General features: G+C 46.2%; 1 protein-coding gene across 5 annotated transcripts; it reads left to right on the top strand.

Annotated features, from left to right (window-relative positions):
• The first annotated feature begins 403 nt into the window (after window positions 1-403).
• On the top strand, window positions 404-27,312 carry LOC106575302 (cysteine/serine-rich nuclear protein 3). Of its 5 annotated transcripts, XM_014151746.2 has the most exons (7): window positions 404-666; window positions 1,676-1,725; window positions 7,630-7,737; window positions 19,658-19,846; window positions 20,599-20,861; window positions 22,655-22,966; window positions 23,203-27,312. In XM_014151746.2, the coding sequence occupies exons 4-7, from the start codon at window positions 19,690-19,692 to the stop codon at window positions 24,226-24,228; spliced, it is 1,758 nt and encodes a 585-aa protein (XP_014007221.2). In that variant the 5' UTR covers window positions 404-666; window positions 1,676-1,725; window positions 7,630-7,737; window positions 19,658-19,689; the 3' UTR covers window positions 24,229-27,312. The 5 variants fall into 5 exon arrangements, with proteins under 5 accessions (XP_014007221.2, XP_014007224.2, XP_014007222.2 ...); XM_014151749.2 differs by lacking the exon at window positions 7,630-7,737 and having other exon boundaries at window positions 20,602-20,861; window positions 22,655-22,951; XM_014151747.2 differs by lacking the exon at window positions 7,630-7,737 and having other exon boundaries at window positions 20,602-20,861.
• Window positions 27,313-27,605: the final 293 nt, after the last annotated feature.

Here is a 27,605-nt window from a genome sequence, read left to right as displayed (position 1 = left end):
CAATACACGGTTAAGTATTTAAATACCCTGCTGAGAGGCTAGCCAAGCTTTCCACTGGATGGCAGCAAAACATTTCCACCGCACCAAATCCATCGCTGAGCCCCCACACACACACACACGCACGCACGCACGCACGCGCGCACACACACACACACACATACACGCACACACAAACAGCTTCTTATCTGAAGACCAAAGACCACAATTATTTTTGTTGGAGTTGACAAAAATATTGTTTTATGTTTTCAAAGATAGGCTACAATGTTTCAAAAACGTGTAATTATTTGCTACAGTAGCCGACACTTTGGTAGTCCACGTATAATTTCATTCACCTGGGAATGATTGGCTAACCGTAGTCACGTTGCCTGTAGCGCTCGTGTCAACCCCTTTCTCTCCACCATTGTCAGCGCGCGCAGCCGAAAAATCCTCCACGCATCAGTCGTGCTGCAAAACCTGCTAATTCATTTACAACATAATCAATTACAGGACCATATCACTCTGTTTTGCGTTTGTGTGTATGGTGCGCAAATATAATTTAAGCTGCATTGATAATTAGTATTTCATTTAACAGTTGTCATTGAGACTATTCATTTGTTTATTTTAGCCTATACGGGACATCATTTTATACAGTTGCCAGTTTTTCGTGATGGTTTGACAAGATGATTGGTAAGTCACTGTTTTTGTATTAGTCTTTCCCTCTAGCCTTTTCAATTCCTATATAGCACGGCATACCGCGATACCCTGAGCGCATTGCTGTGCTTTTTCACTATCTGAATCTTTAACAAGCTGAGTGAGTGCATGATGTGAGAGATGTCACGCTAGCAATGCACATATTTTGCAAATATAAAGTGTTATGGAATAGTATAGTACATGTTGTTGTAGGATACGTGGTTTGTCATAGAGGCCTCACAGCCTTCAGGGTTTCTTGCTTTGTCACAGGCATAACTACATTATGTTTTCATTCAAAAGGTTTCAACACTATGTTTTATTATTAAAACAATTTGACATTCGTTATTTATAAGTTGTAGTTTATATGCTAGTACCCCCCAAAAAATGTATAATTAATGACATCATAGTTGAACCTTTTCTGTATAACTTATTCCGAGGTTACGCATAGTTATAACAGATTGATTCAACTGTATTTGCATGTCTTATCATTAAAAAAAATCTATGCTCTTGTAAACACACATACACACACACACACACACACACACACACACAACACACACACACACACACACACACACACACACACACACACACACACACACACACACACACACACACACACACACACACACACACACACACACACACACACACTTACACTTCAGTGCTGCAGAGAGGAGGCTACAGCCCCAGTCAGTCTGTTGAGAAAGGGCATCTGTGTGTGTAGAACTGCTGGGCCCCACTCCTGAGTCCCCTGGGAACCAATTATTCATCACAAGAGGAGAAGGGGGAGAAGGAGAGGGAGGAGGGGGTAGTGGGGGGCAGCAACGCCTGCTTTCCACTCCCCCAAGCCAAACTCTCACTATAGGCTGTGTCTCACTGCATGAGTAGTTTCTATGAGAACCCAATCCACACTATCATTGAATTGTGTCTCACTATATTACAGCTATTGTCAAATAAAAATACATTAGCTCATCAGTCCTCACCTGTGCGCATTTCTTTACAGGCCAGCGACTTCTCATGCCAACAACCTAACTTGATCTCTCAGCATCTAAGGTAGGTTGGCTTTAACTTGTCCAAGCATTGTTATTCCAGTTTGTATAGACTGATTTTAAACATGAACTCCATATACGGTCTGTCCAACTAGCAGCCTTGTTAGCTGTCTGGCGTTTCCTAAAAGGTTCCTGATGGGAGAAGTCATCATGTAGTGAGTGGGGCAGCTAAGTGCCAGTGCAGGCTGCATGATGCTTGATATATCTGGGTAGAGCCTCTCTTTGTCCACCACCCCATGGTTATTATCTCTACAGGAGATAGCAGGGGAGAGAAAATAGAACTGGAGAAGTATGGGGTGTTATTACACAATACAATGCAAAGACACACACACACACACACACACACACTCTGTAAAGGTCACCCTGATTCTCCATCTGTCAACATCTGTCTATCAAATCCATCATCAAGCAATTCCCAATGCATAAATTATATTACTAGAGGTCATGCCATGTTTTCATTAGGCTTTGACTGTATATCATTAAGGTGAAGGATACATTGTTACAATTTCATAGGGAGGGAGGGAGGGAGGGAGGGAGAGAGAGAGAGAGAGAGAGAGAGAGAAAGCGGTTGCATCATTGTCTGTTAAATATAGTATTCTAGTTACACTTCCAATGAATGCTTCATAATGCATAGTAATAATATGATAGTCTATACTGTATTTTACATGTAGAATTGTATTACTATTCTATATTTCAATGGATCATTCTGTATTGTCATTGATACAGCTCCATAACTATTGTGTGCAGCCACACTGTATATTGTATCTATAGTCCTCGCCTCTCCTGGCTAGCATACATAACAGTTCTTCTTTGTGAGATGTGGTATACTTCCCAGTCCAACTCATGCTTCAGCATAGTGCTCTCCCCTCGCCTCCACCCCCCTCCCCTCACTCCCCCTCCCCCTCATGGCTGGTTGCCATGGCAGCTGATTGGAATGTTCACTTAGTCTCCAGCAGCATATTGCTGTTCACCCCCTAGGAGAGGACAAGCCGCTTATAAAAGGTAACATCTAGGAATTAACCAGGGTGCTGAGGTCAGCTGAAAGTGTGATTATTTCATTTCACATGTTCATTACTTGTAAGAGATGGTCATTATTTGGGATTATTTAGTATAATAAATATATATATATTATGACCTAGCAAACCACTGTAAATGTATAGTATTCTTTGTATTTGACTTGGTTTAGTGGACAAATGTTCATCAGGGTTTTATTTGCAGGTTTAGTAAACTTATTCTCCAACCCCCCAATCATAGCCAATCATGCTCACACCTCTTTAAGGCTTCTGTCTGGAGACTTTCCACTAAATAAACTTGCAGACAGAATGCAGACAGGAGGTACACAGCACCGCTCACCTTCCACATTTATCGAGGTAATTACTTTGCATCCCCTTGCTCCACGTTTGATTGGAGAGAGATAATATGAGAGAGAGAAAGAGCAAGGGAGAGAGAAAGAAATTGATATGGATAGAGAGTGAGGGAGAGGGAGAGAAAGAGAGAGAGAGAGAGGGATGTTGAGAAAGAGATAGAGAGAAACATATATAGAGAGAGAAACAGACACATATAGAGAAAGAGAAACAGAGTGAGAGAGAAACAGAAAGAGAGAGAGAGGGATGTTGAGAGAGAGAGAGAAACAGATAGAGTGAGAGAGACATATATAGAGAGAAGCGCAGAAAGACAGGGAAAGGGGGAGAGAAGTTGAAATGAGAACGAGAGAGAGAGAGAAATAGACAGAAAGCGGAAGTGTGGGTGAGAGAGAGAGGAGAGAAAGAGAGAGAGGGATGTTGAGAGAGATAGAGAGAGAGAGCAGTGTCTGGGAGAGAAATCAGTAGCAGATTTTAAATGCAGCACAATTAGTTTCACCAGTCACTAGGAGAAGAGAGGGAGAAGAGAGCAACGAAAAAGGGCTCACTTACTCGCTGTAGGACACATACAATAGTAATTGGACTTCTCCACTATTTCCTCTTATCGTGCTTCCAACAGCTAGGCCATATTATGTGCAGTGGTAAAGGCTACTGTTTATTCATTCAGTGGTAAATTAATCAGTGGTAAATGTTAATTGTTTAACATTTTCTAGAGACCGAATTGATTTCCAGTGACGCGTTAGCTCAGGCGACAAGTGTCCGTAGATTAACTTTGCAAATAGTTCATGATTTTACGTTGGTCTTTGTTCTCCAAAAGCTTTAGACTGTGAGTGCATACTGACAGAATGTCAGCCCTCCCCAATACTATATCAGCCTAACAAGCCATTCTATTCTGTTATGTCTAGGTAGAATTTAGATTGATGGATGTTCAAGTGTCCCTTATAGGATTTGAGTGGTGCGCTGGTTTAAGATGGAAGGGTATTCCTTCTCTCGTTAGGCTGTGGGATTTGGGATGTTTGTCTGGGTGCTATATGTCTGGTATTGCTATAGCAACCAGTTTTCATTCATGTATGGGTAAACTGTAGCTGCTGCACACAAACACACACACACACACACACACACACACACACACACACACACACACACACACACACACACACACACACACACACACACACACACACAGGACTGTCAGAATAGTCGTAGAGGGACTGATGTTGTAACGCCTTTCTGTCACCTTCCATCTTAAAGCAGACGTTTCTCTTGTTATTTTCACCCATGGCACCATTATAAGCCCTCGGAATAAGGGAGATACAGCTCTCTGAATAAGGGAGATACAGCTCTCTGAATAAGGGAGATACAGCTCTCTGAATAAGGGAGATACAGCTCTCTGAATAAGGGAGATACAGCTCGATAAATAAGGGAGATACAGCTCTCTGAATAAGGGAGATACAGCTCTCTGAATAAGGGAGATACAGCTCGCTGAATAAGGGAGATACAGCTCTCTGAATAAGGGAGATACAGTTCTCTGAATAAGGGAGATACAGCTCTCTGAATAAGGGAGATACAGCTCTCTGAATAAGGGAGATACAGCTCTCCGATTAAGGGAGATACAGCTCTCTGAATAAGGGAGAAACAGCTCGCTGAATAAGGGAGATACAGCTCTCTGAATAAGGGAGATACAGCTCGCTGAATAAGGGAGATACAGCTCTCTGAATAAGGGAGATACAGTTCTCTGATTAAGGGAGATACAGCTCTCTGAATAAGGGAGATACAGCTCTCTGAATAAGGGAGATACAGCTCTCTGAATAAGGGAGATACAGCTCGCTGAATAAGGGAGATACAGCTCTCTGAATAAGGGAGATACAGCTCGCTGAATAAGGGAGATACAGCTCTCCGAATAAGGGAGATACAGTTCTCTGATTAAGGGAGATACAGCTCTCTGATTAAGGGAGATACAGCTCTCCGATTAAGGGAGATACAGCTCTCTGAATAAGGGAGATACAGCTCTCTGATTAAGGGAGATACAGCTCTCCGATTAAGGGAGATACAGCTCTCTGAATAAGGGAGATACAGCTCTCTGAATAAGGGAGATACAGCTCGCTGAATAAGGGAGATACAGCTCTCTGATTAAGGGAGATACAGCTCTCTGAATAAGGGAGATACAGCTCTCTGAATAAGGGAGATACAGCTCTCTGAATAAGGGAGATACAGCTCTCTGATTAAGGGAGATACAGCTCTCTGAATAAGGGAGATACAGCTCTCTGATTAAGGGAGATACAGCTCTCTGAATAAGGGAGATACAGCTCGCTGAATAAGGGAGATACAGCTCTCTGAATAAGGGAGATACAGCTCGCTGAATAAGGGAGATACAGCTCTCCGAATAAGGGAGATACAGTTCTCTGATTAAGGGAGATACAGCTCTCCGATTAAGGGAGATACAGCTCTCCGATTAAGGGAGATACAGCTCTCTGATTAAGGGAGAACAGCTCTCCGATTAAGGGAGATACAGCTCTCTGAATAAGGGAGATACAGCTCTCTGAATAAGGGAGATACAGCTCTCTGATTAAGGGAGAAACAGCTCTCTGAATAAGGGAGGTACAGCTCTCTGAATAAGGGAGATACAGCTCTCTGAATAAGGGAGATACAGCTCTCTGAATAAGGGAGATACAGCTCTCTGAATAAGGGAGATACAGCTCTCTGATTAAGGGAGATACAGCTCTCTGAATAAGGGAGATACAGCTCTCTGAATAAGGGAGATACAGCTCTCTGAATAAGGGAGATACAGCTCTCTGAATAAGGGAGATATAGCTCTCTGATTAAGGGAGATGCAGTTCTATGAATAAGGGAGATACAGCTCTCCGATTAAGGGAGATACAGCTCTCTGAATAAGGGAGATACAGCTCGCTGAATAAGGGAGATACAGCTCTCTGAATAAGGGAGATACAGCTCTCTGATTAAGGGAGATGCAGCTCTATGAATAAGGGAGATACAGCTCTCTGAATAAGGGAGATACAGCTCGCTGAATAAGGGAGATACAGCTCTCTGAATAAGGGAGATACAGCTCTCTGAATAAGGGAGATACAGCTCTCTGAATAAGGGAGATACAGCTCTCTGATTAAGGGAGATACAGCTCTCTGAATAAGGGAGATACAGCTCTCTGAATAAGGGAGATACAGTTCTCTGATTAAGGGAGATACAGCTCTCTGATTAAGGGAGATACAGCTCTCTGAATAAGGGAGATACAGCTCTCTGAATAATGGAGATACAGCTCTCTGATTAAGGGAGATACAGCTCTCTGATTAAGGGAGATACAGCACTCTGTCTGGTATTGCTCATGACTCATGTCTATTTGAAATATAATGGCAGAACATATGAATGGCATGGAGTCATCGTTTCGTGATTTGTTCGATGGCGCCTAGTCTAATTTTAGATTTTTCTCTTAGTCTTTGTCTGTCCACCTTTCTCTCTCTCTCTTTCTCTCTCTCTCTCTCTCTCTCTCTCTCTCCCTCTCTCTCTCTCTCTCTCCACATTCTGGCAATCCAGCAACATTTTCAACTCAAACTGAAAGAAAGAGCACATTTGTATAGGTGGGTGTGGGTGGGTGGATGGATGGATAGGAAGAGGAACCATTGTTCCATAAAGTCAACTCCCTCACATCTCCTTCAGTCCCCTCCAGCCCCTCCCTGCCTTACCCAGCCCTACCCAGCCCTGCTCCCCTGTACTCCCTGTGCCCAGAGGTGAAAACAGGTCTGTGTGTCTTTGTGTGTGTCTGCCTGCCTCCACGTGTGTGTGAGTATGTGCATGGGGGCGTGCATGTCTGTGTGCATGTCTGTGTGCATGTCTGTGGCAGTAGGCTTCTTCAGCGCCAGGTGACATTGGGGGCCGTTCCTTTAGGAATCCCATTTAACTGACCCTCTCTGTGAGGTCATTCTAGAATCTAGAGAGGGCTTCCTTTCTCAACCTCCCTGCCTGGAGGCTGAATGGAGGCTAGCTAGCTAGCCTAGCGCTAATTCAACCAGTCTCACTGCAGTGAGTGAGTCAGGGCTCCTCTCTGCTGTATGACACACACACCATTAACCCAATGAATCCAAACATGAATGTAGGAGGAGGTGTAGAGATGAGAGGAAAGGGGAAGTAGAGAGAGAGGAAGAGAGGAAATGCAGGAGGGTATTTTAGGGCAGTGAGTTAAGTTGAGTTGACAGTTGGCCTGTATTCATAATCGTGACTTGAGTGTCTGTGGACAGGGTCGGGACAGGGGTTGGCAATGGTGCTCCACACTAAGCTTTGTCACTCATCTCCATGCTATTTGTGACAACCTGAGCCTGTAAAGTGACGCAGTGATGTTGTGTCTGTCTGTTATACAGGGGGCAGTGCAGGGTTTGGGATTATAAAAGGGAGATTTCGTATTGCAGATCTGTCTCCTTGCCCTTTTTGCTATTTTGTTGAAATTGTCTGAGTACACCCCCCCCCTCTCTCTCTCCCCCCATCTCTCTCTCTCTCCTCTTCTTTCATTCTATCCTCTTTCTCTTTATGTGATCTCCAAGGACTTCCTCCTCTACCTCAGTCAGGCTTCGGGCACTTCAGCCAGCACAAGCTAACGAGTCTTTGTGTGGAAAGGGAGAGAGTGCGAGCGAGAGCAAGAGAAACGGACGGTGAGAGAAATAGAGATACAAATAGAAAGAAAGAGAGAGAGAGAGAGAGAGAGCTAGAGGGGAGAGAGAAGCTGGCTGAGAAAGCTGACAGCAAGCAACACCAGAGGGAGAGAGGCAGAGAGGGGGTAGAGAGAGATAATACATGCAGAGCAGAATTAGGCCGATACCCGCTAATTATCAAAATCCAGAAAAGAGCCGTTAAATTCTACAACCACCTAAAAGGAAGCGATTCCCAAACCTTCCATAACAAAGCCATCACCTACAGAGAGATGAACCTGGAAAAGAGTCCCCTAAGCATGCTGGTCCTGGGGCTCTGTTCACAAACACAAACACACCCCACAGAGCCCCAGGACAGCAACATAATTAGACCCAACCAAATCATGAGAAAACAAAAAGATAATTACTTGACACATTAGAAAGAATTAACAAAAAAATGGAGCAAACTAGAATGCTATTTGGCCCTAAACAGAGAGTACACAGTGGCAGAATACCTGACCACTGTGACTGACCCAAACTTAAGGAAAGCTTTGACTATGTACAGACTCAGTGAGCATAGCCTTGCTATTGAGAAAGGCCGCCGTAGGCAGACCTGACTCTCAAGAGAAGACAGGCTATGTGCACACTGCCCACAAAATGAGGTGGAAACTGAGCTGCACTTCCTAACCTCCTGCCCAATGTATGACCATATTAGAGACACATATTTCCCTCAGATTCCACAGATCCACAAAGAATTTGAAAACAAACCCGATTTTGATAAACTCCCATATCTACTGGGTGAAATACCACAGTGTGCCATCACAGCAGCAAGATTTGTGACCTGTTGCCACAAGAAAAGGTCAACCAGTGAAGAACAAACACCATTGTAAATACAACCCATATTTTTGCTTATTTATTTTACCTTTTTTGTACTTTAACCATTTGTACATCGTTACAACACTGTAATGTACATAATATGACATTTGTAATGTCTTTATTCTTTTGGAACTTCTGTGGGTGTGATGTTTACTGTTCATTTTTATTGTTTATTTCACTTTTGTCTATTATCTACTTCACTTGCTTTGGCAATGTTAACATATGTTTCCCATGCCAATAAAGCCCCTTGAATTTAATTGAGAGAGAGAAAGATTGTGAACCCTAGACAGACTCCTGGGTGCTAAACAATAGAGCAACACGGTAGCAGCAAGGTCTGTTCTTCTGGGAACCCTGTCAATGTGGACGTTTATGTAGTGAATACTGTGAGGATGCACTAGAGGATTCCTGGAGTTTGCAAGGCGATACGACACAGGTCAGTCAGTGGTAACAAATATTATTGAAGTGTAGTGGTAATATTTCCTCACCTTTGGTACTTTTACATTTTGGGGGGGGGGGACTCACGAGTGGGATCCATTCAGCACAGGACACTATCTGTAGCATCTGGTTTGGAGGGAGCTTATGCAGCGTTGTGTTCCCAGTATATATCCTGCTGCACAGCTTACTGTTCTTCCTGGAGAGAGAGAGGGATGGAAAAATAGGTGGTTAGCGAGAGAGAAAGAGGGAAAGAGAGGTGGTTAGCAAGAGAGATTTAAAGAGAGAGAGAGGGAAAGAGAGGTGGTTAGCGAGAGAGAGAGCGAGAGAGAGAGGGAAAGAGAGGTGGTTAGCGAGTGAAAGGGAGGGGGAGTCTCCCTCCACCTATTCTCTCACTGCCATTGCAGGGTAGTCTGCTCCTGTGTTCTGTTCTGTTCTGGTGCATGATGTCATCCGATACCAGTTCAGAGGGAGAAGCTCCCAGCCTCAGGTCCTGTTGTGTGGTCATCAGTAAGGAGGCATTTATTATGAGATTGGGATTTGTGTGGACAGTAAACCACCGTTTTAAGTGGTATTGTTTTGCACATAGTATCCATAATGTCTATATCAGGCAACGACTGTCTGAATTAAACATGTCTCTTAATAAGATACATGTATACGATGACACCGTTGTCATGGCAACCACCGCAAGGGTTTTCAAGGAATGGGTAGCATGGTGACCGGAGTGCTGGATTCTGAGGATGGGAATGAGAATACATGACTGAAATGCAGTGTAGGAAGTCGGTACATGATGCTTAGATATAGCCATGGAAACCCTTACCCAGTTCCCACCATCTCCCCATACTGTCACTGTGGGGGGTTGTGTTTGAATTTTAGTTTAGTTTATTCACTCGACCATTTAAAAAAAAAAACACGAACACATGAAACTTGAAAAGCCGTACATGCACATGAGTAACATCATGGAGGATATCACACAATAACGTCTGGGACTTATTTCCATTGTGGTCCTCTTGAAACAAGATGGCTAGGCAAGATGCAACACGGTTGAACACAGTATGACAGCGAGATGTCCTTGACTGTATGCGGAGTGGGATGGGAAGGGGGGGACAGGGCTGCCACTGCATCATCCGTGTATTATGTCTAAAACACCCCTCTATGAGTCCTGTGTGTGTGCATGCACAGTGCAGGTGATTACGTGTGTGCATTCCTTGATGCGTGTTCCCTTTCAGTCAGTCAACTTCGGTACAACATACTATGGGGAGTCGCACCCTGGCGAAAACACAATTGGAACACGAGACTGTCTGACGTTGTGCCATCTCAACTGTCCCGTAGTGGTAGAGAGTGCTCACCCCCTGGATGTTGTGTTCTGAAGTTTGTATGGTTGTCATACGTTTCCCAATCACAAACAATTAGTTATTCTTCGAATTGCTTGGCCTGGCTATAGCAATAAGTAAGCTGGTTTACGCGACCGAAACGACGAAGGCTAACAAGCCGGGTTCGGATTCGCGACCATGCCCCAAGATACTCACGTTGGTTGTCTTGTATGTCTCGGCTCGGTACATGCTCTGGCTGCCCTCACTTGAATCTGTTTGTGTGCGAGATTAGGGGATGGCTGACACTGTTCCCCTACTAATCCGTGGCATAGGTTCTCTTGACAATCGTGTAGCATTATTTAGGGGACTTGGTGTTTCCGATAGTGACTTCCTCTCCCGGGTGCCCGTACCTCGGCTGATGGTTCGGGTCGTTGGTCGGGTAGAATGTCTCCCGGCTCCTGTGCGCACTGCCGCCGGTTGCGGGAGGCTACTTGAAGAGAGAGGGCGACCAGGTTCTGTGGGTATCCCCACCGCCTGTGTCTACCTTGGTTATTAAGCACCGCCTGCTTCTCTTCCCAGAAGGGTCCGGTTCCCACCTCAGTGATCCGGTCCTACGTACACTTTCGAGACCAGGTTAGCGAACAAGCGCTGCATAGCGTGCTAGCCAGATTAGCTAACGAGGCGAGCTAGCTACTACTAGCTATACCTGCCTCCCCACGGTGGAGTTGCTGGGGTAGCTGTCTTGTTTAGTATACATAACATTAAGTCGCTTGGTTATTGTTAACGGACCATGCTGCGATCAAAGAGGCTAGCAAGCCTAGTTTAGACTAAAGAGCCTCCAGGCTAATGTCAGCTATCATGCATAACTTCCGGTGAATGAATCTTACTAGTGTTCCCCCAAGCGCTATGGCAACCCTACTCTTATTTTCAATTACTGGAGATGGAGTAGAGAGAGCAGGGCTTGCGTGCTCCTCCGATGAGGAAGTAGCCTCCCGAGTAGCTGCACCACTCCACTAAAAACATTGCTGTGACGACAGTGCCCCACATTTTGATACAGCAAACGGGGTACTATGGGGTACTACATCAGCCATCGCTGGATAAGCCCATAAGACATCCGCATTGCTTGCTGTTTGGGGTTTTAGGCTGGGTTTCTATATACGCACTTTGTGACATCTGCTGATGTAAAAAGGGTTTTATAAATACATTTGATTTGAAGGCCGTTAGTTAATTATGATCAATAGTGATCCATTCTGACTACTACCTTCTGTAGTCACACAGGTGCCACGTGCTGAAACAGACCAATCACGGGCCGGCAGGATACGCGGAGGCTCCCTGTTGACTCTCTCAGGCAGGATGAAAACACCTACATCAACCATGATCTTTTGCTAGTTATGGCCACTTTCACCATGATCCTTAGCAATTTGTTTGTGCCATTCAGAGCCATTTAGCAATATATGGCACGCTTCAAATTCAAATACTTCTGGCTTCAGGCGCCATTGGGAGTTTTCATAGGAATACGTGGATGACGTCAGCACTATCACTATCTACTGGCTTTAATGGCTATGTGTCACGTCTACTCTCGCTCCTCACCTTCGGCGTTTGACGTAGCCTGTATACTAACCACCGGTCCTGGGATCCATCATTACGCACACCTGGCATCAATCATTACGCAGGTCGCGGACCTGCATAACATCATAAGGCACACCTGGACTCCATTACCTCACTTATTACCTCCCCTATATCTGGCACTCCCTTTGGTTCATTCCCCAGTCGGTATTATTCCTGTGTTTATGCATAGATGCTACTGTTATGTTGTCTCGGTTCATGGTTGTTGTTTTATTAAAAGTTTCACCTGCTTCTCAACTCTCAGCGTCTCCGTTACAGAATACTGACTCCAACAATGGAAGCAGCAGGAAAACAGTATCTCCCAGACAGTCGACGAGCAGGGATACCTTCTACGTCAACACCATGACCAGCTAGTACAACGGCTATGGAAGAGGTTCTTCGCAGTGTGCAACGTCTTGAACATACCCGGAGGCGTTGCTGTCAACTAGCGGAGGATACTCTACAACCAATTGACCCAGCGAGCCAGCACAACCAGCCCATTTAGCAACCCGCTCAGGTCAGGGATGCCTGTTTGTCCCTCCCGGATAAATATGACAGCACCCCATCTAAATGCCGTGGCTTCCTACTTCAGTGCTCCCTCTACTTTATGCACCAAATGAGAGCCCCCACCACCGAGAGGTCCAAGGTTGCCACGGTTATTTCTCTGCTGACTGGGCGTGTGTTGGCATGGGCCACGGCCGTCTGGGAGAGGAGAGTAGGAGCTAGATTCATGAGGGGTTCATGGCTCTGTTGAAATGCATCTTCGATCATCCCTGGAGGGCAGAGGGGGGTAAGCGCCTACTCCAATTATGGCAGGGGTACCAGACGGCTGCCGAGTATGCGCTCACCTTCCGGACAGTAGCAGCATCCAGCGGATGGAACGAGTGGGTGTTTCGTACGCTATTCAGAAGAGGTCTGCACAATTAGGTCCAGACGGAACTGGCCTGTCGATGACAACCTCTGCTTGGACGCACTCGTTGTGATGGCCGTCCGTCTGGATATCCTACTTCGGCAGCGTCGGCACTCATCGCTTTTCACCCCCTCTAAGTGAACACTCTCGATCAGAGCCTGAACACATGGAGGTAGGGGTCACATGCCTCCCTGCGATGCAGACTGAGAAAGATGGGTTCTGTCTATATTGTGGTCAAGAAGGGCACCAGCTCCAGCGGTGTCCCGCACTTCCTAATCCGGGATCCACAAGAGTAGAGTCACGTGATCTTCCACCTCCTGGGGCAGGAGTGAGTATTCCATCTTCATCACTTTCTGCTAAACTCTTTTTGGTGTCCATCATACTAGTTGACTGTCCCTCATGTACTGTGTCTACAGCGTTAGTAGATTCCGGTGCCACAGGGAACTTTATTGACCAGACCCTTGCCTCCTCTCTTTAACATCTCATACCCGCTTTCCTCTCCTTTCCCGGTTCAAGCCCTCGATAGTCGGCCAGGATCCAGAACCATTACACATATCACCCAACCACTCACCCTCACCGTGGAGTCCATTCATCAGGAGAACATCCCCTTCTACATTAACAGTTCACTAGATCTCCTTCGGCCTCCCTTGGCTTCAATGCCATAACCCCACCATCTCATTGTCGAGTATGAGAATCAGACTGGTCACCCGAATGCTGGTTCTACGTCGGTTGAGAGTCCTGTGGTTGCCCTTCAGCCCAACAACCCATGTATACAAGGACCTGGAGTAGGTATTCTCCAAGACCTGCGCCACCTGTCTTCCTCCTCATCGCCCCTGGGACTGTGCCATCAACCTGCTGGCAGGGTCTGTGCCTCCGCGCAGGAGCATCTACCCTCTGTCGGTGGCTGAGACCCAGGCCACGGAGGATTACATCCAAGAGGCGCTCCAACAAGGATTCATCCGCACGTCCTCTTCTCCTGCATCAGCTGGCTTCATTTTTGTGGCCAAGAAAGATGGAGGGTTACGTCCATGTATTGATTACAGAGGACTCAATGAAATCAGCACAAAGTACCGTTACTCTCTCCTGTTGTTTTCCGACAGCTGTCGAACAGCTCCACGGGGCCCGTTCTTTTTTTTACCGAACTGGACCTGCGGAGTGCATACAAGCTCATCCACATCCGGAAGAGGGATGAATGGAAGACTGTTTAGCACGGTCTGGCCACCACGAGTACTTGGTGATGCCATTTGGCTTAGCCAATGCTCCATCAGTGTTCCAGGCATTTGTTAACGAGGTGTTCAGGGACGTGCTTGGATGCCAGGTGGTTGTGTACCCTAGAGGATCACATCACTCGCGTTCGAGCAGTCCTGGAACGCTTCCTGGCTAACCAGCAGTTCGTCAAGGCTGAGAAGTGCCAACTTCATTGGAAGTCTGTCTCCTTCTTAGGCTACCAAATCAACCCGCTGGGAGTGAGAATGGACGACAAGAGGGTAGATGCGGTCAGGTCATGGCCAGTCCCAACCCATATAAAGGGGTTACAATGGTTTTTGTGGTTTGCCAACTTCTACTGCAGTTTCATCAGGAACTTCAGCGTCGTCACCGCTCCTCTCACCTCTCCTCAAGGGTGGTCCCTATAGGTTGGTGTGGAGCCCAGCAGCCGACGAGGCCTTCCGTCTACTCAAGGGACGTTTCACCTCTGCCCCATTGCTCAAAACACCCAGATCCCACTATCTTTTGGTGGAGGTGGGCGCTTCAGAGGTGGGCGTGGGGGCCAGTTCTCTCAATGACAGGGTAATCCACAGAAACTATATCTGTGTGCATATTACGCTCAAACTGTCACCTGCAGAGAGGATTTACAACGTCGGTGATCGAGAGCTCCTGGCGGTGAAGGTGGCATTAAAGTGGAGATGCTGGCTGGAGGGCACCAAGGAACCATTCTTCATCCTCACTGACCGTCGGAACCTGGAGTACATACAGACAGTGAGGAGACTGACTCCGCACTCAGCAAGGTGGGCCCTTTTCTTCATAATGTTTGACTTCACGCTGACCTATCGCCCAGGTTAAAAATGCATCAAGGCCGATGCCCCGTCTACGATTCGGGAGAGGATCCTGTCCAGAATGCACCTATAATATCACCCTCCTGTGGTCTGGGACGTAGATGTGGACATCAGGCTCTGGAGATGGAGCCCGCACCCACTAACTGTCCTCCCGAGGGTGTCTACGTTCCCACGCGGATAAGAGATCAGCTACTGACCTGGGCACACAGCTGCCATTGCTGGACATCCAGGTATTTCTCACACTACCCAATCTAGCTTTAAGAAGTACTGGTGGCCCACCTTGGCGCAGGACATCACTCGCTACGTCAACTCCTGTTCCGTACGCCCAGAACTCACTACGTCACTCCTCCACTGGGTTGACCCTCTTCTAGTTCTGGGTTCAGCCGGACCCTGGCTCTGTGGACCCCGGGCCAGACCGACGCTCCTGCGGTTGAGTGGTTCAGGCACGCAGAAGTGTGGAGCGACACTCGCATGAGACTCCAACGTGCCGTCCACTGTAGACTGCCACCACAGTGCAACCCCCATGAACCACCCTAGGGATAGTGTCTGGCTCTCTACCAGGAACCTCACACTCCACCTGCCCTGTAAGACGCTGAGCCCCTGGTTTATGGGGCCATTCAAGGTTCTTCGGAGTGTCAACAAGGGGATGTATAGGTTACAGCTTTCCATTGACTACCGTATCTCACTTTCTTTTCATGTCTCCCTTCTCAGGCCCGTGGTTCCTGGTCCCCTAGCTGATGCTGTCCCGCCCATGCCCCCCCCCGGACACCGTCAGATCTCTACTGGACTACCGACACTGGGAGGGGAATGGCCCAGAGGAGCGGTGTTGGGGTCCGATGGACGACATTCTGGATCCCAACATCATCCGTGATTTCCATCTTCTTCACCCGGCCCGATCCTTGTCCTCAGGGCTGCACATCGGGGGGGAGGACTACTGTCACGTCTACCCCCGCTCCTCCCCTCTGGTGTTCAACATCGGCGGTATACTAACCACCGGTCCTGGGATCCATCGTTATGCACACATGCACGTCATCATGAGGCACATCTGGACTCTGTTACCTCCCCTATTTCTGGCACTCCCTTAGGTTCTTTCCCCAGTCAGTATTGTTTATGTGTAGATGCTACTGTTATGTTGTCTCGTTTTATTAAACATTTCACTTGCTTCTCGACTTTGTCTCCGTTACACTATGGGTATATCAGTCTCCCAAGTAATAAGTTGGCCAATTCGCTCTGTCCACAAGGGGCACCCCTCGCCATAGGTGGCTCATTACTGGGATTCATTGCTGATTCCTGCCTGTTTCTTACTAGTCCCTATGAGTTTTCTAGTGATACAGATTGTAGGCCCTGTAGGTGGTTGGTAGTGTAGTTGAGGGACAGGAAGTGCTCGACACGGCCATGCTATTATCCAACAGTCTCTGTGGTTCATATGAACCCTGAAATGAGCTGTCTCCAGCTCCAAGCGTTTCATTCCTGGGATTTAGATTTGATTACAAATCGCCCCGGTCTCTTACCACAGAAGGGGAAAGAGACCGTTCCATTCCCAGCTAGGCTATCGTCTGAGATTCCCAAAGATTGGAAAGCTGCCGCGGTCATCCCCCTCTTCAAAGGGGGTGACACTCTAGACCCAAACTGCTACAGACCTATATCTATCCTACCCTGTCTTTCTAAGGTCTTCAAAAGCCAAGTTAACAAACAGATTACCGACCATTTCGAATCCCACCGTACCTTCTCCGCTATGCAATCTGGTGTCAGAGCTGGTCATGGGTGCACCTCAGCCACGCTCAAGGTCCTAAACGACATAACCACCATCGATAAGAGACATTACTGTGCAGCCGTATTCATCGAGCTTGGCAAGGCTTTCGACTGTGTCAATCACCACATTCTTATTGGCAGACTCGACAGCCTTGGTTTCTCAAATTATTGCCTCGCCTGGTTTACAAACTACTTCTCTGATAGAGTTCAGTGTGTCAAATCGGAGGGCCTGTTGTCCGGACCTCTGGCAGTCTCTATGGGTGTGCCACAGGGTTCAATTCTCAGGCCGACTCTCTTCTCTGTATACATCAATGATGTTGCTCTTGCTGCTGGTGATTCTCTGATCCACCTCTACGCAGACGACACCATTCTGTATACTTCTGGCCCCTCTTTGGCCACTGTGTTAACTAACCTCCAGACGAGCTTCAATGCCATACAACTCTCATTCCGTGGCCTCCAACTGCTCTTAACTGCAGGTAAAACTAAATGCATGCTATTCAGTCGATCACTGCCCGCACCTGCTCGCCCGTCCAGCATCACTACTCTGGACGGCTCCGACTTAGAATACATTGACAACTACAAATACCTAGGTGTCTGGTTAGACTGTAAACTCTCCTTCCAGACTCACATTAAGCATCTCCAATCCAAAATTAAATCTAACATCGGCTTCCTATATCGCAACAAAGCATCCTAAACTAATGCTGCCAAACACACCCTCGTAAAACTGACCATCCTACCGATCCTTGACTTCGGTGGTGTCATCTATAAAATAGCCTCCAACATTCTACTCAACAAACTGGATGCGGTCTAGCACAGTGCCATCCATCTTGTCACCAAAGCCCCATACACTACCCACCATTGCGACCATGTACGCTCTCGTTGGTTGGCCCTCGCTTCATACTCGTCGCCAAACCCACTGGCTACAGGTTATCTACAAGTCTCTGCTAGGTAAAGCCCTGCCTTATCTCAGCTCACTGGTCACCATAGCAGCACCCACTTGTAGCATGCGTTCCAGCAGGTATATCTCACTGGTCACCACCAAAGCCAATTCCTCATTTGTCCGCCTTTTCTTCCAGTTCTCTGCTGCCAATGACTGGAACGAACTGCAAAAATCTCTGAAGCTGGAGACTCATATCTCCCTCACTAGCTTTAAGCACCAGCTGTCAGAGCAGCTCACAGATCACTGCACCTGTTGCACTGCAACAGCCCATCAATCTACCTACCTCATCCCCATACTGTATTTATTTATTTTGCTCCTTTGCACCTCAGTATCTCTACTTGCACATTCATCTTCTGCACATCTACCATTCCAGTGTTTAATTGCTATATTGTAATTACTTCGCCACCATGGCCTATTTATTGCCTTAACTTACCTCATTTGCACTCACTGTATATAGACTTTTTGTTTTCTTTTGTTCTACTGTATTATTGACTGTATGTTTTGTTTATTCCATGTGTAACTCTGTGTTGTTGTATGTGTCGAATTGCTACGCTTTATCTTGGCCAGGTCGCAGTTGCAAATGAGAACTTGTTCTCAACTAGCCTACCTGGTTAAATAAAGGTGAAATAAATAAATAAATAAACATTTAGAGGGAGGGAATATCCTCCCGTCTCCAGAAGCAGGCAATCCGAGTGGTTCCTATGTTGAAAATCCAAGATGGCTGGTACAGTCCATATTTCCTGGTTCCGAAAAGGGACAGGACTTTGCATCCCATTCTAGACCTACATGCCCTCAGCAAGCACCTCAGACTGAAAACTCAGAATAATCACGAGCCGCCGGCTATTACAACCTATTGGCTGGTGGCGGCAGAGTCGAGGGGGCACGCAGTGTTACACACATCCATACTACTGTCCCGTATTCAGTTTCTAGGCTTCATAAGAAATCAGAAAAAGATCTCGGCACATACCGTTTCTGGGTCTCGAGCTAGACTCGCTCGCATATCGCTCTTTTCTATCCCTGTGGAGGGTGTCCAGATTCCGGCTCTGCTGAGGCAAATTTCGGCTGGATCACACAGTGCATTTTCGCCAGTGGCTATGCCTACTGGGGATGATGGCTTCTGTGATCGAAGTCGTTCCCGTGGGGCTATTGTTGATGTGGCCCTTCCAGCGCTGAATGCTAGCCACTCACCTGGACGCATCTCGCAGCCTAACCCGGTCGCTTTGGGTGTCCCTGTCAGGCCTTCGGGCCCTGGCCCAGTGGTGGGACCCTCTGTTATTGTCAGGGAGCTCCCATGGGCTGAGTTATATCTGGCAAGGTGATCACGACAGAGGAATCCCCCCAAGGGTGGGGTCTGCTGGAGAAAGGCAACTCGATTCGGGAGGTATGGATACTGGTGTGGAGTGCACCATATCAATTACCCAGAGCTCCTAATGGTATATCGGCGCTCACTTCCCCGTGCTTTTGTCGGGCAGGCTTGTGCTGGTCAGAACCAACAATATGTGAGTGGTGGTGTGCATCAACAGACGGGGAGAGACTGTCTCTCGTCCTCCTAACCTTGGCACGCTCCCTATTTCTGGGGAGCAGTGCGCACATGCTCTCGCTTTGGGCTACTGTTCCCTGATGGAGGGAAACGAGGTACAACACCTGTTTGGCCCCGCGCCGCCCGTTCCTGGGCTCAGTGAAGAGCGGTATTAAATTGAATGAATGAATTCGAGCCTCACGCTTATCACCTGTGGAAGGTTGGGCTTCCAGCAAGGCGTGGCCTTATCAGGCGTGATTGTAGATCCTTCAACCGAAGTCGCGAGAGTGCGACTCCCCATAGTGAGTTGTACCTCGTTTCCCTCCTTCAGAGAACAGTAGTTATAGTCATAATGTTAAGTTTACTTTTATGCAATCGATGTGCATACTCTCATCACCTATACCTATTGAGAGAGATCAATGCCCACCATAGCATTAAATGAGCAACCATGTACAGTAGCATGGGTTTGCTCAGCGACCATGTACACTCTTGTGCAATAACAGTAATAACATTTCTTACCACATCCTTTCCTATCTCTCTCAGGGGCAGACGTTGGGTGTTAGACCTACGGCAGGATGAGTGGGATCCTGAAGAGGAAGTTTGAGGAGGTGGAGGTGGATAGCCCCTCCCCGTGCCTCTCTCTCCGGGGGTCCGATGACGAGGTCTCCGCTGGCAGCGACAGCGGGAACAGCAGCGACAGTGTCAACCCAGGCCCCTCCACCCCCGTCGCCCGTGAGTTGCTTACCCAGCATGCATGTACTTGACTGCTTAACTAACAAAGCCAGCTTTGCCAACTTTGGACAACACTGTCAACTATTTGACCCCAAGTGAATGAAATAGCGCCTTACATTGTGCTAGTGAGTAGCCTCCCATCTTTTCAGTGGAAAAAACTCCCAGTTACGAGAACCTCTTCCTCACCTACTGCTTTTCAAATCAGCTGCGATTCCTTCAAGCACCACCAGCATATTGAGCCTCAGCGGGATTAGAATGATAGAGAGAAACAGGAAGTAGCTCTTGGGAGTAGTGTGATTTCATCTCTCTTTAGGAGTCATAGGGGGTGATCTCCCCTAGCTCCTGCTCCCTGTGGGTTTTTAGATGACAGGGAGGATGTTAGGGATGCTAGAACTCACTCAAGGGGTCCATAGGGATATCAATAGCAGCAATACTCACTCAAGAGCTCCGGAGTGGCACAGCGGTCTAAGGCACTGCTTCTCAGTGCAAGAGGTGTCACTATAGTCCCTGGTTCAAACCCAGGCTGTATCACATTTGGCCATGATTGGGAGTCCCATAGGGCGGTGCACAATTGGCCGGGGGTAGGCTGTCATTGTAAATAATAATTTGTTCTTAGCTGACTTGCCTAGTTAAATAAAGGTTCAATAAAAAAAGTTAAACATTTATATAGTGATACTTTGTCTCTAAATGCCCCCTCTCTATCCAACTCTCTCTCCTTCTCTCCCTACCCCTCCTTCTCGCCCTCCCTCTAGCAGCCTCTTCTATCTTGAGGTGTGAAAAGCGCCTGCGGGTGCGCAACGTGCACTTTGAGAGCGTGACGGTGTACTACTTCAGCCGGCGCCAGGGCTTCACCAGCGTGCCCACGCAGGGTGGCAGCACCCTGGGCATGTCCACACGCCACAGCTGGGTGCAGCGCTACACTCTGGGGGAGTTCGCCGTGGAGCAGGAGAGAAGCCACCGAGACATGCTGCGAGACCACCTCAAAGAGGAGAAACTCAACTCCATCAAACTCAAGGTAGTCAAGTCGATCTAACTAAAGTTAGTCAACTTTAGTCAACTCCATCAAACTCAAGGTAGTCAACTAGATCTAACATAGGGGTTCCTAAACCTTTTTAACCCAGAACCCCATTTTGATATCTGAAAATTCTTGTGACCATCACATACTTTTAATGTGGGGCTATGACAGTCAATTGCAAATTAGTCTGACATAATGTATCCAGCATCCCGGAGTCGCCTCTTCATTGTTGATGTTGAGACTGGTGTTTTGCGGGTACTATTTGATGAAGCTGCCAGTTGAGGACTTGTGAGGCGTCTGTTTCTCAAACTAGACACTAATGTACTTGTCCTTTTGCTCAGTTGTGCACCGGGGCCTCCCACTCCTCTTTCTATTCTGGTTAGTGCCAGTTTGCGCTGTTCTGTGAAGGGAGTAGTACACAGCATTGTACGAGATCTTCAGTTTCTTGGCAATTTCTCACATGGAATAGCCTTCATTTCTCAGAACAAGAATAGACTGACGAGTTTCAGAAGAAAGGTCTTTGTTTCTGGCCATTTTGAGCCTGTAATCGAACCCACAAATGCTGATGCTCCAGATATTCAACTAGTCTAAAGGCCAGTTTTATTGCTTCTTTAATCAGGACAACAGTTTTCAGCTGTGCTAACATAATTACAAAACGGTTTTATAATGATCAATTAACCTTTTAAAATGATAAACTTGGATTAGCTAACACATCATGCATTTCTGATAATGGGTCTCTGTACGCCTGTGTACATATTCCATAAAAAATCTGCCGTTTCCAGCTACAATAGTTATTTACAACATTAACAATGTCTACACTGTATTTCTGATCAATTTGATGTTATTTTAATGGACAAAACATTTGCTTTTCTTTCAAAAACAAGGAATTCTCTAAGTGACCCCAAACATTTGAACGCTAGTGTATATTGTTATTCTTCAGGATTTTGGAAATTCTCCCGCGACCCCATTTTCATATCAGGTGACCCCACATGGGGTCGCGACCCCAAGTTTGGGAACCATTAGTCCAACTAAATGTAGTGAACTCTGTCTAACTAAAGGTAGTCAACTCCATCAAACTAATGGTAGTCAACTTTAGTCAACGCCATCAACCTAAAGGTAGTCAACTTTAGTCCTCCATCAAACTAAAGCTAGTCAACTTTAGTCAATTCCATTTGACTGAAGGTAGTCAAATGAATCTAACTCAAAGTAATCAACTCTGCCGAGTCAACTCCATCAAACTAAAGGTAGTCAACTCCATCTAACTAAAGGTTTGGACTGTGCCTTTAATGCCTTTGTATTAAAGTATCGAGCAGTGCAGTGGCAAATGCAGTTTATTAATAATAGATTGCATAAAGCATTCACAGTGGTACTTCTCCAAGTGCATTACATTGTACACCGATGTGTAGCATGGCAGCTATTTCTGTGCTAGAAATCAGCTAACATAGCAGAGAGATGAGGAAGGAATGTTTACCCATTAGTAAGCCGGGAATAACCAGGAAAGCAGGGTAGCATTAGGACTAGGTTATGAATTCAAGGTTAATGACAAATGACATGAATAACCTGAGGGCCACAGTCCTTTCTAGTCAAAATGATCTTTACATTCCTTATAATGTATTTCTTCAGTGTTGTCACTAGCAGTGACTTCAGTGTAGTCTAAGCTGCGTTATCGCAGTGATTCTAATCCAACACAAGGGGATGCGCTAACACAAGCGGTCAGTATTACGAAGGTGTTCGGTATACTCAGTGTTCATCACTAGAGAGCATCACCATCTACTCGTGTGTTTTTCCTCCAGCTGACCAATAATGGCACTGTTGAGTCGGACGAGGCCGAGTCGCTGACCCTGGACGACATCTCAGAGGACGACATCGACCTGGACAACACGGAGGTGGACGAGTACTTCTTCCTGCAGCCGATGACCACCAGGCGGCGCCGCGCTCTCCTCCGGGCCTCCGGGGTGCGACGCATCGACGTGGAGGAGAAGCACGAGCTGCGGGCCATCCGGGTGTCCCGGGAGGAGTGCGGCTGTGACTGCAGGGGGCTGTGCCACCCCGCGACCTGCGCTTGCAGCCTGGCCGGCATCAAGTGCCAGGTAAATGGAGCTGTGGTGAGGGTCTCCTGAATTACCTCTGTCAGTATGTTTGCCTGTTAAGTGATAGCTGGCTAGCTGGCCCGCTATTGGCTGACTGGCTGTTTGCCTGGCTGTTTGCCTGTCTTTTTGCCTGTCTGTCTGTTTGACCGTCTGCTATGCTTATGCATCTGTCTATGTGTTCGTTATTCATTGGAAATGGGAACCGTCCAGTATTGGAGGCTAACTGAGGCGTTGGTTGTCTGTCTGTACAGGTAGATCGAATGTCATTCCCATGCGGTTGCAGCAAGGAGGGCTGCAGTAACAGCACAGGCCGCATCGAGTTCAACCCCATCCGTGTTCGCACCCACTTCCTGCACACCATCATGAAGCTGGAGCTGGAAAAGAGCCGCGAGCAACAACAACAACCGCAGGTCACCAATGGTAATGGTTACCATGGAGAACTACCAGTCAACGTCCCTGTCCAGCGTGCTCTGCAGTACCCCCTGATGTCTGACAACATCCCAGTCCTGCAGACTCCCATCATGAACCTGCCGAGCGGCAGCGACGCAGAGCAGCATCTAGAAGAGGAAGTGGACGAAGATGAGGAAGATGATGAGGAGGAGTACGAGGATGAGGATGATGGTAGTAGTTTATGTAGTGGCCTCTCGGACTGCAGCACCGACAGCCTGCACACTAGTGACTCTGAGGAGGAAGAGGAGGAGGAGGAGGAGGAGGAAGATGACTGTGAGTCTATGGAGGAGGGGGTGAGTGGACCCCCAGTCTCTCACACAGAGGTGGTTCCTCTCTCCTCTGTGTTGGGTTACACTGATGGGACACACACCAACACCAACACCAACACCAACCACGCTAACCCCAACTCATACTACCACAACCCTTCATCAGGGTACTACCAGATGGACAACTCAGCCAACCTGAACCCCACACCCAAAGCCCCTAGTGAAGCTCCCTCACTCCTCTCACTCCCCAACAGGCAGGGGGCCACCGATGGCCCCACGGTCGTGTCACAGGAGCAGCCTAAAACCACCTCCGAGCCACACACAGACCACCTCAGCCAGATAGAGGGACTGTATATGCATTTTCCCCACACTGACAAAGCACCAGCAGCCAACGCCTGTTCCTCAGCACTGCAGCAGAGCAACACTCCCCACAGTGGGGAGACTAGTACACTACACCATGAGCAGCCCTTTCAGACGCAGGTCAGCGTTTTTCGTCATGAAACTTGTTCTAGAGGCAGCTCTGCAGAGTGGTCACTAGCTGGCACAGCCACAAAGTCCTAAAATCTGATTTTAAACCTAACCTTAACCCTAAACGTAACCACACTGCTAACCCTAATGCCTAACCCTAACCTTAAGATCAAAAGCACATTTTTGTTTTCATAAATTTTTACAATATAAACAATTTTGACTCAGCAGCTGGCCTATCTAAGGAGAAATCGCTCAGTTCTGCCTCCAGGACAAGACTTATAACAATAATTGTCAATCTGCCTTTCAGACAGACATGAACGGTAATGATATTGCACGTCCCTGAAGAATAGCACACGGTCTGAGGTATCTGTGGGGACTGAGGAGCAGCAAAGCCAGGGGTCGTTCAACGGGCTGGCTGAGGCATCCTCTCTTGCCTGAGAACAAAAGGGATCCACCAATTCTAGAGACTAACACTAGTCACTAGCATAGTGTCAGGTAGACTTGTGGCAAGTTCAATGAAACTGGTTAGTGTGATAAGTGAAATTAGCATTCCTTTGCAGCAAGTATGCACATTTGGATTAATGTGCTGACCAACTTAATTAAAGGGATACTTCAGGATGTTGGCAATGAAGCCCTTTATTGACTTCCCCAGATCCAGTTGAACATTTTTGTGTCTCTGCATGTAGTTTGAAAGAAGTTGCTAACTAGCGTTAGCGCAATGACTGGAAGTCTGTGGTACCAGATGCTAGCTGTGACCATAGACTTCCAGTCATTGCACTAACACTAGTTAGCATTGGCTTGCAAAACTACCTCTAACTTCCTTTGTACTGGATGAAGGATGCAGGGACATAAAATGGTATCCACGAGTTCATCAGACTGGGGAAGTAGATAATGGGCTTCATTGCCAAAATCCTGAAGTATCCCTTTACCAGTGAAACTACATGATGTCAATATCAATTCATTTTCTGTACAGGAATAATGCTGTTTTTGACCTATCCTAGAAACTGGGTTGTCCGTTTGATTGAATAGAACCTGAAGGACGGTGGGTTTTTTTTTAAACTCCTGATGAATGTACCTTTTTAAAGTGAACGATTAGGTTGCAAAGGCAAGCTGTGGGGTTTGGCCTCAGAAGGATCTTTGCACATTATTGCACACGCAGTTTCCATGTCCTGGATCTGAATGTCTAACAGACAATGACTGTGAAATAGTTAGAATTAAACAATGATTCCTTATTTCAACAATATAACCATGTGGAATGGGAAAATGAAAAGATCATCTGATTTGAGTTAAATGAATGAACTAAGATAGACGCTAGGGCTCGGATGATATCAGTAACGCGATACTTGTTGGTAGCGTGGCAAAGAAACAAAACACGAAGCGGATTTCACTTCTTTAGGAAAACAGCCCTAATGTTGGAAATAAACATTATGTTGTCACCCAGAGTCACATGTATTTCTTTTCCATGCTATAGCACACATTATTTACATATAGCAGGTTTTTAAAAGACCAAAGAGTTTTGTCTGCTTCGTGTAAAAATAAAAAAAAATTGCCATGGAAAAAGTATTGCAATACTGGTATAGTCACAGCCTTAGTAGATTGAACTTTTATATGGAGTCAACTGGAAAATGTATATAGCTGCAGTTTATTTATGGCTATACAAAGTTTATGTAATATTATGTATGTTTTGATAATGAGAGCATGCTGTGGTTAGTATTGATGACAAATCAACACGATTTTGAGGTACTACAATTATTAAGCGTCGGTCTCGTGCTTATTTGTGTTGTCTCATAGATGTTGAATACTTTGCATGTATTTTGTTAAAAGGAAACACCCTGTTTAAAAATGTATTTTTTTTTTATATACAGTGAGAATGTCAAAAGGAAACAAATTAAAGAGCATTTATACTTTACATTAGATTGGACAATACTCCAATATACTGTAGTCACAGACTTATAATCATCTCTAGTCTTACCATTACATTTAGGTCCATTTTCAAAAGGACCATGAAACTTGGAAAATGTACTTCGTTTGAAATCGTTTTAAACGTCGTGCTCAATTTCATGAGACAAGCTATATTTTCAGTGCTGCTATTATGATTTACATTTACATTTTAGTCATTTAGCAGACGCTCTTATCCAGAGCGACTTACAGTAGTGAATGCATACATTTCATACAATTTCATACATTTTTTTCTGTGCTGGCCCCCCGTGGGAATCGAACCCACAACCCTGGTGTTGCAAACACCATGCTCTACCAACTGAGCTACAGGGAAGGCTTTGTTATCAAGTTTTATTGTCACATGCACAGGATACAGCAGGTGTAAAACAGTACAGAGAGAGCCTTAATTGGGGGCTCTTTCCCAAAAATGCGCAATAACGGTAGTAATACAGATAAGAAATAAAACATGTGAAATGCGACAGAAGAAAAGAAGAAAAGAAACAGGAGAATAGAGTTATATAACGTTCTTATATACAGGTCAGTACGGTGCCAGTACTGTTATTACAGTGTGCAGGGGTACTGGAGTGATTGAGGAAGGAATGGACCTATTCCATCACAGCATGTTCTTTGTCTCCTCTCTCTTTTCTCTATGTACCCAGTCTCTTCATCTAGCCCCTTTAAGGTTCTCCTCGCTCTCTCACGCTCTCTTCCTCTTGCTCTCATGACCTCTCTCTCCTCTCTCCCATCATATCACGTCAGCCAATGAGGTGGTGTGCAGCGTAAGGGTGCCAAAGCGTTCATGTTCAGGTGATCTATAGTGAAGTAAGCTACGTCTGTACCAGTCTCTGCTATTCTGCTGTAGATATGATTTGCTAGTCTATATTGTGGCCAATGTGAAACTGGGTATTTTATTGTGGTTTATTCTCACAGCAGTCTGTTGTGTCATGAAGGCCTTGAAGTTCACAGAGCTCATGTTGTTTTTGATTTTGTCCCAAATGGCACCTTATTCCCTATATAGTGCACTTCTTTTGAACAAGGAAGTAGTACCATTATAGGGTATTTGGGACACAGCCTTCTTGTTCTGTTTAGTTTTGTTCCAGAATGTCTCTTTGTTTATCAAGACTGCCTAGAACTGGGGGCCTAAAATACATATTCTCTGTTTGTCTCTTCTTTTTTACACCACCATTTGTTCCTTTTCCACAAACATCAGACTTTGAGAATAAATAACCAATGGAATAATTGTGTCCCTTGTCAATCATTTTGGTTGCGGATTAATATGACCTTGACAGTTTGTCAAGATGAATCATACATATCAGAAATGTAATGTATTGTTGGAATTATTAAAGTAAGACAAAATGTACATCCTAAATAAACATAAATATGTCTGTTTCAGTTTATAGTGTATTTAAAAAAAAGTCTATGTCAACACCCATTTTTCAGTTCCAAATGTAGCCTCTGAAATCCCTAGAGAAAACCAGTGCCATGTTGTCTGTCCCGCCCACAGAGTCAGAGTGAGATGGATTCTCCGGAAT

This window comes from Salmo salar, chromosome ssa17 (genome assembly GCF_905237065.1).
Source record: "Salmo salar chromosome ssa17, Ssal_v3.1, whole genome shotgun sequence".
NCBI classification, from domain to species: domain Eukaryota; kingdom Metazoa; phylum Chordata; class Actinopteri; order Salmoniformes; family Salmonidae; genus Salmo; species Salmo salar.
This window is presented reverse-complemented; position numbering and strand designations above follow the sequence as displayed.

Excerpts from the sequence above, each read along its gene's own strand:
- LOC106575302 (XM_014151745.2), top strand. The coding sequence starts at position 19,690 with ATGAGTGGGATCCTGAAGAGGAAGTTTGAGGAGGTGGAGGTGGATAGC. Across the intron at positions 20,862-22,654 it reads TCAACTCCATCAAACTCAAG|CTGACCAATAATGGCACTGT; the intron begins GTAGTCAAGTCG and ends TTTTTCCTCCAG. Across the intron at positions 22,967-23,202 it reads GCCAGGTAAATGGAGCTGTG|GTAGATCGAATGTCATTCCC; the intron begins GTGAGGGTCTCC and ends CTGTCTGTACAG.